We start from the raw sequence: 17,333 nt of genomic DNA, 5'->3' as shown, positions 1-17,333 counted from the left end.
TCGCACCCTGGGAGCAGCTCTGCCGGGTAAGGCTTTATTCTGATAGATAGTGTCTCACAAACAAACAACGAGCTAATGGCTTTGAAGCCCTTCCAGGAATCCTGATACGCTGCTGCCAGAGAAGGCTCCTTGCTGTTTGCAGGGGAAGAGCCCCCTCTCCATCCTGCAGCCAGGTGCTGTGCAGACACCCACAGCCCCATCCCTGCTCCCACCATGGGACAGACACCCGGGCTGCCTTGCATGGGACTGCCAGGACAGCCGGGGGTGTCCAGCCAGGACAGCTGCCAGAGAGGAACTTTGGCACTTGAGGAAATGAAATTTTTCAGCCTAAATTGTACCCCTTCCCTGCACCTCTGTCCTGGGACAGCGTTGCTTTGCACACTCAGCCATCACAGGGCCAAGCCAGGACTGGATGGGAGCAGTGCCAGGCTGGGTGGAAGCCCCATGGTGTTTGTGTGTGGGGAGCCCTGTGGCAAGAGGGGCCCAGCCTGGGGACCCCTGGAGCTGCTTGCAGAGCCACTAGCAGGGCAGTGAGCAGGTCACTGGGAGGGCAGGTTGCAGGACTGAAGACAGGGCAGCAGGAAGGGCAGGGTAGCACAGCAGGAAAGGCCGGACTGCAGGGAGGACTGCGGGCAGGGCAGAGCAGCAGGCAGGGTTGCAGGCAGGGCAGAGCAGCAGGCAGGGCAGAGCAAGAGGCAGGACTGCGGGCAGAGCAGCAGGCAAGGCAGAGCAGCAGGCAGGACTGCGGGCAGAGCAGCAGGCAAGGCAGAGCAGCAGGCAGGACTGCGGGCAGAGCAGCAGGCAGGGCAGAGCAGCAGGCAGGGCAGAGCAGCAGGCAAGGCTGCGGGCAGGGCAGAGCAGCAGGCAGGGCAGGGCAGCAGGCAGGACTGCGGGCAGGGAAGCGGGCAGGCCGTGCCCAGCAGATGGCGGCGGCGCCGAAGCGGCGCGTTCTGCAGCCGCCCCCCGGGCCCGCGCCGCCGCCCCCCGCGCCCCCCGGTGCCACTTCGCGCCACTCGCTCCGCTCCCACCGCGCCACTCCGCGCTGCCCCGCCCGGCGCGGTGTCCGCGGGCCGAGCCGCCGGGCCGGGGCGGGGCGGGCGGGGGGAGGCGCTGCGCGGCCCCCGCCGCGGCTCCACACCCCGCTATAAGAGGAGCGGCCGCGCTCCGCAGTGCATGGCAGCGCCTCGGACAGGGGCGCTGCCGCCGCTGGGACCCTCCCCCGGGCCGGTCCCGGGCGTCCCCCTTCCCGCCTCGCCCCTTCCCAGCAGCCGACACCCTTGACCTTGCCATCCGGCAGCGACAGCAGCGGCGGGCGGAGGATCGCTGTGCAGGGCTGCGGAGCTGCCTTGGGGTGCGTTAGCCGGCGTATGGCACGTAAAAATTTCTACTAGAAGGGCGAGAGGCAACATCTTCCAATTGACGGGAGGTGGAAGAAAAAAAGGATTTAAAGAGCATCTTTGCCCTCTTTGTTGAATGAGAAGGACAGGGGAGGACCAGCAAGATGAGCACTAGCAGTAAGTACGGCTTTCCCTTGCTTTTGCTGTGGGAGCAGGGCTGATACTGCACTGATGTAGCTGAAAAGAATTGGAAAGAAAATGTCACAACAGGGTGGGCAAGCCTAATAGAATGGCTTATTTTATTATTATTTTCCTGCCTGCCTTTTGCTTTCTGACAGGGTCTGGTTTTGCTGGCCCTTCTTTCATGTGGGCTAAGCTGTGGTGCTTATCTCCACTGAGTACTTGGCTTGTATTTCAGGGGTTTGGAGGGTGAATAATGGACTAAAATGTCAATATGCAACATGGTGAGAGGGATCTGGGAGCACTCTGGCAGGCAACAGTCTCACTTGCTGGTGCCACTGCCTATGTATAAATGGATATGGGGGAACAGGCAATGGGGAGGAGGAGCCGGGTAAGAAGAGACCCAGAAACCAGGGACCTGAGCAGAGCACAAGTGCAATACTGAAAAGCCTTCTGCAGCAGGGGACGTGGGTGTTTCTATTGTGCGTATGTGAGATGGGGACAGAGGCACTCATGCACTATGTATGAATTTCTAAAGAAGCAGAGCTTAGAAATGTGCTGCATAAGATGAGAACTGGCACCTGGTACTAATCTGGTTACTTCTGGTTCTCTGTTCTTGTTGTAAAGTCTGGAGAGACTGATCAGTGTTTGATCAAGTCACAATCAATTTCTTTTTCCTCACTGATGTGATGTGTGACAGCTGTGCCCACCTCAAAAGCACAGCTTTGATCCATTCCTTTAAAAGCAGTGAGCCCCCAGCCAAAGGTGTTGATGCTGATGGCCACCTGAGGGTCTTCCTCCCGGGATAACCAGCCCAAGGAAAGTGCTCTCCCTTCTGTGGGTCCTAGAGGCTCTGTGAAACAAGGACTCCCCCAGGCAGAAACTGGCAGAGTAGTGACGTCTCCATCGCATTGGCATGTTGAGGTTTCTCAATCCAAGGGCTTGGGGTGGTTCCCAAGCAAAACACCGTGAAAAATGCCTTGGCATGCTGCAAGGCAACAGAACAGGTGATTCCAGCTCTCTTGGGCTGTGTCAGAGGTGAGAACTTGCCAGGTGTTCTCGGCACGAGCCACACCGGGGACAGGAGCTACTGTCCTTCTTGGGGGAGTGGGGCTGGTGGTGCGTGGGTAGGAAACAACATGGGCTGATTCTTTCTGGGCCTGCTGGATGGCCGATAACAAAGGGTCCTCCCTCTACCTCTGGGGTGATGAGCTCAGGTCCGGTGCAGAGGGCTGGGATGGCACACAGTGCATGCTGGGGTCAGTGGCTGCAGTGGTCAGGGGAGGCTGTCAGGCTTTCTCTAAGCCAATTTTGACAAGTGTGTGTTGGTTCCTTTTGGGATTCCTTTCCAGTTCTTAGTAGCTAGCTCAGCTACTAATAGTGATAAGGGCTGTTTATGATGCTGCAGTGTTATAACTATCTAATTGTATTACAAAACTCCTTTACTGGGTCCTCCCCCACACAGAGAAAGGTACCAGCAAACCCAGACTGTTGTGTTCCTGTTGCTTTGACGTGATGTGTGGGAAGAGGCCACTGAGCAGGCAGCGAGCACAGAGCTGGGTGTCCCTTGGGAGGTGCTCCTCGTTCTGCCCCTGCCTTGCTCTTTGGCCTTGGGCACATCACTTGGCCGTGGCCCAGCCTCTGGTTTTGCCAGCAGCAGGTTCTACCATGGCTCCTGCCCAACCCTTTGGATGGCTTTGCAGTCTTTGCCTAAGTATTGTCATTACCTTTCTGAGCAGCCATGTGTTTTAGTGAAGGTTTTGGAACTTTTTAATATCTGCTGATCATTTCCTGTGCTGTGGGTTGATTACTTATGGTCCCTTTGGAACCACACCTGGTACAAGGGCTGCGCAAACCCTGCAAGGCAGAGGACTGCCCTGTTAGGCTTCCAGGCTTTTTTTCCCAGTACCCAAGGGGCTTGAAGCAGGGTTTGCCATACCTAATTGCTGGCTTGTGTCCCTTCTTAGCAAAGCCACGATCTTATCCTAGCTGGTCCTGTGAGCAAGGCATTAGGTGCAGGGCCAACACATCTGTCAGCTGTGTCTCCCCTCTTGCTGCTGTTTCACCCAGCTCTGGGCATCCCTACCCAGCCTGCATCCCTCAGGTTGATGTACCTGCAAGGCAAAAAAGGAGCCCAGGAGCCTTGTGTCAGTGTACTCTGTGCCATCTCTGTTTCACCCCAATGATGTTAGCTGACAGTGATCTGCGATGACTTTTGCAGCCCTTTGCTAGTGGCCAGTGGCTCAGGGGAGCTGAGTGCCACTTGTTGGTCAGAGGCTTCCCAGCCATGCTCTTGCAGCTCTGTCTCTCAGGCATGGCCAGCTCTGCTGCTCTCTGTGTTGTCTTTTTTGTTGGTTGGTTGTTTTTTCCTGCAGCACCTGCAGTGAGTGAGGGCTCAGCTCTACTCCAGCCTCCCAAGTCTTCTCTCTCTCCTGTTGCATGGGACCCCACCTGTGCAGGTGTGAGGAGAGAGGGAGACACAGGTAGAGGTGATGAAGCCAGATTGTGCATGGGGTGATGACCTACAGGTGTACCTGTGGCTGCAGGGCCAGAGTTTTGGAGCTGGCAAATCAATGAGATGGTAGCTTTTATCCTCATCTGTGCATCTGATCTGCGAATTCCCACGCTGCTTTCCATTTTAACTGGTGCACTCCGATTATGCTGCTATCCTGCCTGAAGCTGACGTGAGGCAGGAAAGCTGGGGCTGTGGGCCATGGCCTCCAGCCATGCTGTTGTGCAGAACTATCAGCGAGGCCTCTGGGGAGCTCTGTGCAGGATTCGCTGGGCTGAGCAGGTGCATCTCTGACCACACTTCATGCACAGCACACGGGAGTCTCACCTGCCCTTGCTGAGGAGTCAGGGGTTTACTCTTTGCCCCAGTGTGGGTCTTGTGGTTGGAAGCCCCATGTCACCTCTACTCTGATGCAGGGAAGGCAAAGCCATATGGAAATGTTGCTTTTAAGGGGAAGAGGAAAAGGCCTTTGATCATCTTGTGTGTAAATTTGTATCCTGAGGCTGCAGAGCATATCAGGTAGCCCTGGGGGTGCAGGGGTTATGCTGGTTGGGGATGCAGCCTCTCCTCCAGGGCTTACCAGGTGTGCAGTGAGCTTTTGGAGGGCATAGTGTTGATATTTACATTAGCTATGCTATTTATACCTCCTACTCCAGTTAGCACTGCTAATTAGTTGCAAATAGATTCATACATTCATAAACAGGTCTATCAGTGCTGTGCTGTGTTTCCATTGAAGAAATGTTCTGTAGTACAAACCCTTGCCCAAGAGAACATCCCTTAAAACCACCCCTCTTAAGTCCCCTAGGTTTTGGGTTCAACCTCTCACCAAGTGTCCTGGTGCAGGGAGGCTACTGTGGCCAGTGCTGGATTTGCACTCACTGGAAGGCAAAGGGCTGAAGCTCTCAGCTGCCCCAGGGTTTTAAGATACTCTGGAATGTGTGAATAATCCCATCTGCTGCTTTGAAGGCAGCCACCAGGTTTGGGTGCTGCAGGTCCATGTAGCAAGTACAGCCTGTGAGTGGGGGTCACCCATGTGAGGTGGCATTTGCATGTTGTCTTTTCTGGCCTAGCTGTGTTGGGGTGGGAGGGGGGCTGCTGGAACTCTTGGCACTGGTCGTGTTGGCTGTGAGGTGCTGCTTGTTATGGGCCACCCTGGTCCAAGACACGCACAACTCCTGGGAGAGCTTAAACCCTGGTGAACTCCTAGAGCAGATCTGGTTTGGCAGGATCTGGGTTGCACTGGGTGATTGAAACTGGTTCACAGAGATCCTCTAGATACCTTTCTGTCTCCAGCAAGTGTCCTGAAGATGGAAGCCAGGATCTGTCCCCATGCCAAGTTAATTCAGGGTGGGGGGAACCAGTGCCATCTGTTGCCCATCCTTTTTCGTTTGTGCAGCTGGCAGCCTGTTGGAGCATGGCGATGTCTTGCAGAGGCTTTGGTACTCAAGGTGGAAAGTTTCCCCAGACCATCCCACTTCCTGGAACCTCTCAAATTCCTGCTTGGAGGCTCCACTAGGCTGAGAAAGCTGGGGAAGGAGCCGTGATGGAAGGCTGCCCAGCTAAGCATTTGAGCAGGAAGGCTTAACAGATACTGATGAATGCAGCATGTTTGCTTGGTTATTTTTGTCTGTCTTAAATCATGCTCCCTGTTACACCGTGCTCCACTAAGTACGATTACCCAGTAATCTCTAGGCACACGTGGTTACAAGGTGTTTACCAGCAAACTCTATTAAGTCCCTGTGTAATTAAAGAGGAATCAGATGGTGCTGTATGTCTCCAGGAGCTACAGCTCTGCTCTGTGCAGCTCATCTGGAAGAATGATTCACTGGGTCTCACCACCCAATGTGGTAGGACCTGCTGAGGAGAACATGGTGTTGCTTCTGTGTTCAGAAGTGCAGTGAACCTGGAGGGATCAGCCCATCAGTATGATGAGCAGGGTTAGTCTTCCTCATAATGAGGCTCCAGTTTTTGTAGGGGTGACATGGGGGGTTTTGGTACAGATAGAACTTTTCTGTGGTTCCTGGTTGACACTGTTTCATCTTTGCAATATTGGAGGCTGCCACAGGCATGCAGCAAACTGGGGATGAAGCATAGCTCCAGTGAGGGAGGGTGCAGCAGGGTCAGATGTTGCCCCCATCAGTGGTGTTGCTGCCTAACCGCCAGGTGCTTGGTGAGCTGGCAGGACATCAGGGCATGGGGACAGGTGGGACAGAGAAGAAAGGAAGGTCACAGATGCAAGACAGAGCCTTGCAAGAGGTGAAGAGCTGTCTTCCCAGTATGTTGTCTCCAAACTCAGTGATGAATGTTACCTAGTGTCTGTGCTTAAGTAGCCTGACTCTGATGCCACAAACAACCTGATTACAAATTGTCCTCTCTGTTCTCCTGGGCAGCCTAGCAAAGGCACAGTCATGCATTGCATTCACTTTAGTGCCAGAAAATTCAGAGCCCAGGCAGCTTCTCTCTGTCCTCAGGCTGGTGGATGGGCTCTGTCCTCTCACTGAGCTCTGCTCGGGCTCTCCTGCAAACCATTTTTCTTGGCAGCTTGCCCTTTGGAGAGCAGAAGCCATGGAAAGTGGCCCTGCAGGCCAATGAAGTGCAGACTGTAAAGCCAATTGGATTATTTCAAGGGCCTGCCATGCTCTTATAAAATAAATAGCAAGTTTTCTAATGGCGAAGTGACGATCACTTTAGCCAGATAATTGTATTTGTGATGTTAGCAGGCTGGACTAATGACAGACTGTCCTGTTATCAGCAAGGAGTCACCATGGTGCTGCCTTTGCTCTCTGCAAAGGAGTGAGGGCAAACCCACCAAGTTCCTGCCAGGCCCTGCAGTCCTATCATGATGGTGCCATAATGAAGTGGCTGGAACATCTAATTAGATATTTTTAGACTAAATATATCAGTGCCTCTCAGTTGTGAGCGCTGCAGCACCTCTGAGAAGCATCCTGGGGGTGGACTGGTGATGGCAAGGACTCAGAGTGGTGGGGGAAGGAGTGGGGTTTGCAAGATGAAGGGGCACGAGGAGTGATCACAGTAGCCACAGGGCAGGCAGAGCCCAAGCCCAGATGTTTCAGGCTCAGAAGTTTGCTTGTGAGCAGCTCAGGGCAAGCATGGCAGGGTGACTGGCAACCTGCAGCAAAGAAGGTGTTTCTTGCTTGGAGGACAGACACTGTCCCATGTCCTCCTGTGCCCAGCCTTGCTGCCTTTTGAGGCTATAGGCTCAGTAAATCACTGGGGAGGTAGAAGAGCTTGAGTGTGCTGATGTGTGATGGTGGCTCATGTTTTTGGTACATGTAGTTTATACACACATTGCTCAGTTTGAGGATAGTTTGCTGGAGGTTTTATCAATATCAGCTGTGAGTCCTGGGCTGGGAACTGATGTGCCTTCCTTGCTGCCTGGGGCAGAGATCCAAAAGAAAAAGGAATTGGTTTCCTTATGCAGCCTGTCTGACCTTCCTTCTTACCCTTTATTACCCTGGTGAAGTCCTTCCCTGAGCCCCAAGCATCACTTGTGTGTTTTGTTGGGGTTTTTTTGTGTGTTGTTTTTGTTTATTTTTTCCTATTAATGGACATTTTATTCCCCTTTTGAATTCTCTTGTCTCTGAAACCTGGACAACTGGGAAAGTTAATCAGGGGAAGGACTTTCTAAGGAACAGGACAGTGTAAGATGGGAGCATGTGGTTGAGGTTTTGAAGACATCCTGTTGGCTTCTGTTTTCCTTATTGGCAACAAGTGGCCAACTTTGGAGAGCACCACACTGATGTGGGGCAAGAAAGGCTTTGGTGGTGCAATGCCACCCCTGGAGCCCTTCCTCAGCCCAACTTGAGTCCATTGCCATCTGAATTTAAGTTTTAGGGTTTGACCTGTTTTCACAGTAGTGGATTGTGTGACTCTTTCTCAGATGTGTGCAGCCAGGCTGCAGTCTGCTGCTGGAAGAGACAAGCATGACCTAGACCAGACTTGAAGTGTGAGTTCCCAAAGGGCACATGCCAGGCTCTGCAGTACAGCACCCTTTACAAAGATGCTTGTGGCACACTGCAAAGCCCTGCTTGTCCTTCTCAGCACCTGAGTTTTGTACTAGCTGACCCTAAAGTTCTTGCTGCTTTCCCCCTGGCATCCATGGCCCTGTCAGCCCTGGGAACCCCTTTGGCTGGAGGTGTCTTGGGGAGGGCTGCCCAGCCCAGGGGCACTTGCTTGCAAAGGGGAGCTATTTTTAAAGCAGCTGGGAGACCAGGCAGGTTGGTCCCTGGCTCAGCAGGACTGCTGGGACATGTTGGATACCATGATGGGGAACTCCCCATCGCAGCTGCTCCCCATCCCGGATTCTCTGTGGAGGTGGGGAGGGTCCCATTAGGATGGTCATCCAAGGGCAGCTGTTTTTCACTCCCCAGCCAAGGGCTTTTTTCTGCTAAAAGCTTTAGAGGAGGAGGGAAGGAACCTGCATGTGAAACCCATTTCTGTTGTGTGTCAGGAGCTGCAGCCCATCCAAGCCCCAGAGCTGTGGGAGGGGGCAGCTGCCTCCCCCAGCAGCCCATCTCCAAACCAAGGGGCTTCCTTTCCTTGGCCATGAGGCAGGCTGGGTCAGGTCTGTCTCCTGCACTGAGTCACTGAGGGCTCTTCCCAGCTGAAATAACCCCAGCTAGCTCGGCCACAGCCGTGTCCGGCTGGGGTGGTGGGTGGTTTTCTCAGCAGGCTGGTGTGGCTGCAGGGTCTGCGTTAGCTGGGATGCCTGTGTGTGATTACACAAGCAAACAGGTCTCTGTCCAGCCAGGAAGGACCTGTGGCATGTTCCTACAGCTCATGCTTGCCCTGTAAACTGGGGATCAACAGTGAGGTGCAGAGTACAGCAAAAGCGTGGAAAGGCTCTTGTTGCCTGGCTGGGGCAGGCAGAGGTCCCAGAGCCCCTCCGGAGGGGGTGCAGACCCCACTGGCTCTCAGCACCCAGGTTAAACGCAGCCCACGTAGGGCAGCTGCTCACACGGGGTACGGGAGCCAGGTGCAGGCAGGGTGCTGTGCTCGGCACCGGCTTCTCCTGCCATCCCAGCAGGCAGCTCTGCTCCGGATTTTCCCTCTCTCTGCTTGTATCGCGGCAGTCCTCAGCGTGCGAGAGCACAGGCTTCCCCTGGCTTTCTCCTGCGCTCGCACAGCCTCTGTCTGCGCCGAGATCGCAGCACCGCGCTGGTCCTGCAAACACCTCCCTCCCGCCGCATCGGCTGCCCCGTGGGGTGTCCTTCCCCTCGCCCCGCTTCCCCCTTCACCTTGGCACCTTCTGCACCAGCTCCCGGTCCTCAGAGCATGAAGAAGGTGGAGCAAGGTAAGATGAGCTCCCTCCAACCTCCTACGTGCTATAAATAGCCGCGTCACCCAAGCATTGTCTGAGTGATATGACCGAGTTGGGGCTCCTGGAGACCTGCTGCCTCTGTCACAGACACACCCAACACTTGGTCATCGGAGCCGATGGAAAAGGGCTCCCGCGGGTCCCGCTGGTGACACGGAGCGTGTCATCGCATTAGCGCACAGCGGGACACCTCTCAGGTTATGCACAGCCTAATCCCATCTGGCAGCCGGCGCGGCTGGGTCAGCCTGCCCGCCCCTCGCTGGCAGCAGCTGCCAGCCAGCAGAGATTTAGCAACCTGCCTTTGGCTCTTGCCAAGCTGTGCTGGGGTGCAGGTGGCACGGACAGGCCATGACAAGGGGATGTCTTTGATAAGTGTGTCAGGTCTCTGGCCAGACCTTTGGGAGGGAAGGGGAAGGCAGCTCTTCTGCAGGGAATAACCAGATCAGAGGGAGAAAAGTGGTTTTTGTGATGCTGGTGCAGTGTCTGGGTGGTCCCTGAATGTTTCTTCATCCAGGCTGGGGTTGATCAGGAAAACCTTGGTCCTCCCTATCCAGGCTCTTGCCAAAGATTCAATTATTGGGGCAGGCTGTGCATTTGGAGGGAGTTTTGCTGGCATCACTTGCATATCCCTCACCTCTTGACCATCAGCCAGAACGGGAACTAAGCAGTACAGCAGCGTATGTGTGCATGGGCATACAGGGAGAAACAACAGCTATCTTCTTAGCAAGAAAGCCCTCCTTCATCTGGCAGCAGTTGTAAAGGCATGAAGCTGGATGATCTGCAGCTCAGAGCCTTTTATTCAGTGAGCAAAACCATCCCTTCATACACCCACAGGTGCTACTTGAGAGGACTTGCACTGTTGCCCACCATCTGCCCCCATGGGAGAGGAGTGGGTTGGACCTGGTCCTTCCCGTCCAGGGCAGGAGGTGCCTGGTGGTGCTGCCCTGGCTGAGCTGCTCATGGAAAGCTCAGGGACCAAGCATGGGTGTTCTCCCCTCCCCTGCTTTTGACAAAAGTCAGTGCCTGCGTGGTGAGTTATGTGGTGATGATGGCTCATGATGGGTTACATATAAAATCCCTCGCATCCCTGAGGATGCCACCAGTTGAAAGCTTTTATGGCATTTTAAAAATAGCCACAGAGGGGGAGAGGATGAGAAAATGGATAGGTAGGTGGATTCCTAATAAGGAGAGAAGAGGAAACAGCTAGAGAGGGAATGGAAAGACTTTAGTGAACGGCATGTGAGTGATGACTGAGGGAGGGGGTGGTGTGGTCATACCAAGCCATGGAGCTGCATGCCCAGCAGGAATGGGAAACCCTATAAAAAGCCTGGCTGTGAGATGTGTTCCTCGCACGTGCTGGGGAGAGGGATGGGGTGAGCATCAGCTCGGGCTGTCTCTCCTGTGGGCGCTCACGGTGTTCTACAAGTAGCTGTTAAAAATAATTTGTGACTTTTGGATGGCTGGGCTGGCTGCTGCTGCTCTTGTGTGATTCCCCAAACAGCTCCAGCCTCACTTGTGTTCCTTTCTCTGCCTCGAGGCTCAGGCTGATGGCCTCACCTGGGAGCTAATGGATGAAGTTGATTCTGATTCTGGCTTTCCCCAGGGTGGCCTTTCCCACCTGGGCTGTGCTCCAAGGAAGATGCTGGGAGCTGCCTCTCTGCTCTGTCTTCTGGCTTTCTGCTGCCTGACAGCTTGCAGCACCTGGGGGCCAGATCTGGTGGTGGTGGGACTGGGTGAAGGTGCGGTTCCCCAGCACCTGGGGGGAGCAGCAGTCGCAGAGCTGCTGACAGGAGGTCCCTTCAGTGGGACAGACCCCTCTGTCTTGAGTCACTGTCAGCGCAGCATCTCCCCGGTCCTGGGAAGCAGCTCCAGGCCCTTCCCTGTGCTTGTGGCAGTGTTCCCTATCACTCAGGGAAGATTACACAGAGCGTCTCCAAGAAATGCTAATTGCTTTGGCTTGCGCTTGGTACAGCACAGCCACTGGGCACTCAGAGCTCTTAGTCAGCTTAGAGATCTGCCAGATCCTTCTTCTCCTTCCCCTGGAGAGCTGGTGGAGGTCTGCTGTGGTCACTGCTGATCCCTACATCCCTGGGCCCCAGCTGAGCTGCAGGCTTGCACCCAAGCTGTTCCAAATACCCAGCAGAACAAGGCACAATGTGCTCTGAGTGTTGCAGCCTTGGGGTGAAACACACAAGCTCAGCCCCTGGCAGGCACAGCATGGGGTCAGATGCACCCCTTGTGCTGAGGAGACAACAGGAGTTTCCCATCCTGGGGGATGAGGATGGAGCTAGTGCTGCTGCAGAAGCCGTCAGCGCTGCTCTGCCATCCGTCCTGCTGGACCCTTCGGCTGCTGCCCACCCCAGCGCTGCCACTGGCAATTAAAGCTCGTGCAGCCGGGCTCACTGGTGCAGGCTGCTGGGAAGCGTCCCTTGGCTTTGCCCCTGCTCAAGCGGCAGGGAAAGAAAGCACTGCTAACAAGACGCCTCTGTCAAAGTTGCCAGCCTGTCATATCCAGGCCATCTCCCTCTTGTGTGTGTTTTTCTCCTTCCTTATCAGCTAGGCAATACCCAGGGAAGCAGAGGCTGGTGATGGGCTAGCCCTGCCTGGTTTGGGGCTGGCGAATGGCTACCCAGTCCTCGCACTGGTGTGTTGAAAGGGTCACCACTCCTCTGTGTGCCAATATTGCTGTATGTCTCAAGCCCAAAGCTTTTTTTCATGCTGTAGCACAGGAGGTGGAGCCCAACCCCAGCCTGAGTGGTGCTGAGGTCTCTACGCTGCCTCCTTCACCAAACCCCAGGGCAGCCCCCAGCCTGGGGAGGGTCAAGAGGTGCCTCCTGCCCTGGCTGGCTTGAGGAGCTTCTCATCTGGTCTGAAACACCTTCTGGAGGAGCAATGGGTGGCTCTGAGCCAGCAGCGTGGTCCTTGCTGGAGAGTGCCTGTTACCCTCCCTGAGGCGGGGGTACCCCGGTCCCTGCTCCCACCTTTGCAGGGCTGCGGTGAGAGCATCCCACGGGCACATGGCAGAGCCGGGGATGCCAAGAGAGGTCACCTGCGGCCGCCCCGACCCCGCTCACCTTGTCAGATGGCATGAAGGGTCCTGTTTGGGAAATAATTCTATTCCTTGGCAGGCAGTTTTTGGCTCATTTAAACCAAAAGTGTGCACAACAAAGCATATGTTCATTTTTCTTTTCCTGTTGAAAGGGGACTTGTTCCCTGGAAAATGCCGGCTCTTCTAGGCCTGTTGATTGCCTGTTAATTGTCACTAATGAGGAGCTGGGACATGTGGCTTCCAGAAGCTGTTGGGCACAGACCATCACTTTGGTTTGAGAGGGACATCTCAGCAGGGAAGGGAGCTGTGACCTCGGTGCGGGCGGGTTGAGCTGCATGAATGGGTTTGTTACCAGAGAATGTCCCAATTTCTATGCTGCAGCGCGTAGCCCTGGCTCTGGAGCAGAGAGTGTGGAGGGTTAAGAGGATCTCTGGTGCTTACTGTACACAGATGGATTTATTTACGTGTATATATAGCAGGGAGGTGGGATGGGGAGGGCTAAACCTTCCCTGTCTGGAAGGGAAGGTTAAATCTCTGAGCTGGCCCATACTGGGAACGCAGGGCTGCTGGGCAGCACAACCTGATGCCAGGGCTTGGCTGTTTGCCTCCAGCCTGATGGTTGAAGGCTGTTTTTCCCCAGGCCCTGATGAAAGGCCCCGAAGGCTTTTAGCAGGAGACAGCCGTGTCTGCCTGCCTGCTGCTTCCTGCGCTGACGCCCCCCCCGCCTTTTTGAAGTTGGGTTTCTGGGCGTACGCAGGAGTAGAGGAGAGCGTGAATGCGAGGAGGAGGAGGGGAGAGCATTACGTCTGTGCCAAAACCCCTCGTACGCCAACGGGAGTTTATTGTTCTAGATGTCTCATCCTACTGTGTCCCCCACTGCCTGGTTTGTCCTTACCCAGCACCGAGCCCTGCTTGGCAGCCTTGGCCCTATTGCTGGACCACCCTGTGTTCTGCTAGCGGAGGCTCAGGATGTGGCTGGGGGGATATTAAGCCCCCTTAGAGAGTGTCATGCTGGTGCAGAGGTGTGATTTTACCTGCCGAAACAGTCCTGTGCTCCTGTAGCATCAGCACTAATCACTTCAGTGGCTTCTCTCACCTTCTCTTTGCTAAAATGGTTGAGCTGTTTCACTCAGTGCTTCTCACAGGAGTTTTTTCTCCCATTCCCACTGGGCTTTCTTGTACAGCCAGCCCTGCTGACCGTGTCCCACTCCCTGGGTACCTGCTCTTGTCCCTGTCACCGGTGGGCTGAGGCACCACCCAGCCCTCACTGCCTGCAAGAGGCTGTTTCTGTGTTTACTGTTCAGCTATCACCAGGGTGGCTCAGCAGAGAGGGAGCTTCCCTTTGGGTTTTGTGATTTCATTAGAATAAACAGCCAAGTGGGACGTTATTTTCCATTCCAGCTGAGAGAGGTTGTAGTTGCTGCTTTGTGACCCAAACCTTGATGTCTGTTTTTTAATTCTCTGCCTTTAATGAGGTGGGATGGAGAAGCGAGCGGTGCTTTGGCAGTGGGCAGGGCTTGTGTTCCTCAGTACAGGGGCTTATGTCAATGCTCTTGTGGCTGCATCTGTGCCTCCTACTCTGACCTTGGTTTGGGGGTTCAGGTGAGCCCCAAGCTGTGCCTCCTGGGTCTCTAGCAGCGTGCTGCCCCCAGCCCAGGAACTGGCAGGGGGAACACACCATGTCCTGGAGGGTCCCTCTGGGACAGTCACAGCAGGGCTGACAGGTAACATCTCAGTGGTGCATTCAGTGTATGCCCTGGGTCACCTTGCTGAAGGTTGTCCCCAGGTTGCCTGAAGGCAACTCTCCTCCTTGTCTTTTCCACGATACTTTCCCACCCCATTGCTCCATCCTGCCCCAGTCTTCATTACTTGAGGCTGTTTCCTTTTCCTTCTTCTTTTTCTTGTTTTCCTCCTCTTTTTTTCCTTTTTCTCTGTTTCTCTCCTGTCAGCTTTGTTCACCCTGGCTGTGTACCGGGGTTGCCATGGTGACTGCCAGAGCATCTTTGCATCCCAAAGCAGTGGTCCTGCCTTGACCATGGGAATGGCCATGGACCCTCCTGCCCCTTAGAAGGACCAGCCACCCCCTTCTTTCAGGGATGGGGGTCCCTGGGGACATCCCTGCAACACATCTGGTGTCCAGGGAGGGGACATATCAGGGTGCAGGGTAGCACTCACCGGCTGAGGATGGGGCCATGCAGCATCTTGTGCAGGGGCCTGGGGGGGCAGTGGCTGGGCTGGCTGTGTGGCACAGCTTTATTTGCCTCTTGCTGCCAGAACTGTAAATCTTCACTAAATGTCTTTAATGAGTGAGTGCTACTTGAGGAAAACAGAGGAGCTGCTGCAGCTGAGCAGTCCCTTGAGGTTTAATGGGGCGCTGCCACCTGCCAGCAGAGAGGAATATAAACCTGTATAAATGCAGAGCTGAACCCCATTGCAGGACATGTGCACTTTTCCTCTTGCTCTTGGGAATAAGCTTCCTTTTCCCATGCTGTTTCTTCTCTCGATATTGTCATCTGTTGCCATGCAAGTGACTGTGGTGACTTGGGACCCAGGGTGCAAACCTCCCAGTGTCTGTGGGCAAAGTGTCCTCTGGATCCTGGCTCTACTCTTTGCCCATGACTTGTGGAGGGCTGAGGCTGACCATGGGGACCTGGATGTGTCCCCTGGCCATGGGCTGGTGTTGGAGGACACCAGTGGACCTGTGATTTGGAGGCAGAGTGCAGCTTGTGGCTTTTGGGTACTGCTTTGCAGACAACAGTATGTCTTTTCAGTATTTGTCAGAGCTTCTGTACCCCTTTCATGAGATAATTAGGATGACGTGTTATTAGCTGATTACTGGGGAAACATATATTTACTGAGGATTTATTCTAGAAGCAACATTAATCTCCTGTATAGTTGCTAAACCCCCATAAATAATCTGATTTTGATAATCAATTGCTATTGCAACCCCTCTATAAATCTCAATTAAATGCACATTTAATTCACATAAAGTTGCCAAATTTGCTTGTACATTTCTATCCTGCTGTTTGCCTCAGGCAGATGTCTGTGTATGTGCAAGCTCAAGTCTGTTTATCAGACAGCCTGAAACCAGAATATGGTTTGCCAAGGCGGAGCAGTTACAATAACAGCAACGCTCCTCTCCTGTGGTCTGACATAGAGAACCAGTGCATCCTGGCTTCCTGCTACCAGAGCTGCTCACACACGAGTGCTTTGCAAACATCCCTGTGCATGGCCCTTCCCAGGCTGTTGTCTTTGTGCTGGGGTTTGCAGTGAGGGGAGCAGGAGCAACTGGAGGAGATGGTGCATCTGGAACAACCCCAGCTTGGCCATGGTGCAGGGAATGTGAGTGTGCGTTGAAGAGGTGTGGTTGCCAAAACCTGTGCACAGGCTTTCAACAGCACTGGTCTGGGTTGGAAGCTGTGGTCTTGTTGGACTTTGAGTCCTGACCACCCTTAGGCCAGCCAGGGTGACTTTTGAAGCCCTGGTGCTAGCGGGTAGGCTGAAGGGGAGGAAGTAGAGGTGTGATGCAGGGAGGAGGTGGCTGGTCCAGGACTAGCAGGATGCGGTGCTGCCAGCTTCCTCTGGAGCTGGACAGAGTTTCCAGGTATCAACTGGGCTCTGTTTGTCAAGACCACATTGATTTATTTTATCCTCTTGTTTTTGCAGATAGGAGGCAGCTGTGTGTATTGGTGCACACCCCAGAGAGGGCAGAGAGAGCTGGGCTTGTGGCAGAGCTCTGGGGGTGCTGGTGACCTGGGTCCCTGTGGAGGGACCTGGCAGGAGCATGACAAATGTCCCGCTGCCTTTGTGGTGTGGGGTTTCAGCCCTCACCTGCACTGCCTGGGTGCTGGTCCCTGCAGCTGCAGGGGCTGATGCTCTTTGGGGTCCCCATCCCTGCTGCCTCTCCTGGCAGTGACAGTGTGTACTGTGACGTTCTTGGTGATGGAGACTGCACTAGGGGAGCCATAAAAGAAACAAAGCTGTTCAAATTGCTGAGAAGACATCTACTAAGATCTCCTCCTGAGCCTGGCTGGAGCCCAGCCTTCTAATTATGGTGGTAGGGGAAATACACAAACATACAGATGGCAAGAAGAACAAAAACTGCTGTCTTTTAATACTGACAGCTCGGTTTCTGGCCAACTGAAACCGGCACATTGCAGAAGCTAAGTGCTAACAGCTTTGGGTGAGACCAGAGCACCTCATCAGCCTGCACAGGAGATTCTCAAACCCTCGAGGAGCCCAGAAGGGGGATCTGCCTCTCCTGGGGCAGGGGATGGACCTGAGCCCATGGCAGCTGCCAGCAGAGAAGCGGGGAGGCTACCTGCATTGCAGAGAGGGAGCTCCCTCCCTCTGAACCTTTAAGCCTCTGACAGGTGGGTTGGGGCAGTGGCTGGTGGAGAAGCCTCAGATGCTGCCATGGGGCACTTGTCACTGCAGTTAGCCAGCCCCTGGTCACTGTGCTCAGGGTGGTGCTGGTGGGGGAATGTCCCCTCTGGGGTATCTGTTGGCCAAGGGGCTGTGCTCTTCATGGCTTGTGAAGACACTCTGTCCCACAGGGTTCTACCCTAACTGGGGACACCAAGGATGGGGTGGGTGAGATGGACATCAGGCAGCAAGGGGCTGGTGATGTGGTGTTTCCTAGTACCGTCCTGAGGATTCTGTGGGTCAGTGTGCTTGACTGATGCCTTGTCCTGTCCTGCAGTTCTTGTACCTGAAACCTGTTGGTGGCCATGGGACTCTCATGGCATGGTGCTGTCCCCCACCACCCACATAGTCCTGGTATCTGCTGCATTCCCCTCTTGCCACCCATATGTTTGACCAGGTGTCTCAAATAAACTCCATGGGTGGTGGAGATACAGTCTTTTTATGACCACTTAAAGACTCCATGTGCTACCTTTCACAGAATTAGAGTGGGGA

At 54.5% G+C, this 17,333-nt stretch overlaps 1 protein-coding gene across 23 annotated transcripts in view; it reads left to right on the top strand.

Moving 5' to 3' along the window:
• Positions 1 to 1,160: 1,160 nt before the first annotated feature.
• Positions 1,161 to 17,333, top strand: part of ABLIM3 (actin binding LIM protein family member 3) — a 51,705-nt gene continuing 35,532 nt past the window's right edge. For 7 of the 23 annotated variants that reach the window (XR_010466072.1, XR_010466078.1, XR_010466074.1 and 4 more), the window contains exon 1: positions 9,132 to 9,343. Coding sequence is in view for 1 of the 23 variants with exons in the window: in XM_021297193.2 (XP_021152868.1) it covers positions 9,325 to 9,343 (19 nt within the window). In the remaining 22 variants the exon portion in view is untranslated. Of the gene's footprint in view, positions 1,515 to 9,128; positions 9,344 to 17,333 lie in introns of those variants that run through there. The other 16 variants (XR_010466070.1, XR_010466087.1, XR_010466088.1 and 13 more) reach the window with 9 other exon arrangements.

This window comes from Columba livia, chromosome 14 (genome assembly GCF_036013475.1).
Source record: "Columba livia isolate bColLiv1 breed racing homer chromosome 14, bColLiv1.pat.W.v2, whole genome shotgun sequence".
Classification (NCBI taxonomy): Eukaryota; Metazoa; Chordata; class Aves; order Columbiformes; family Columbidae; genus Columba; species Columba livia.
Note: the sequence above shows the minus strand (reverse complement) of the source record. Positions and strands in the feature narration are given on the sequence as shown.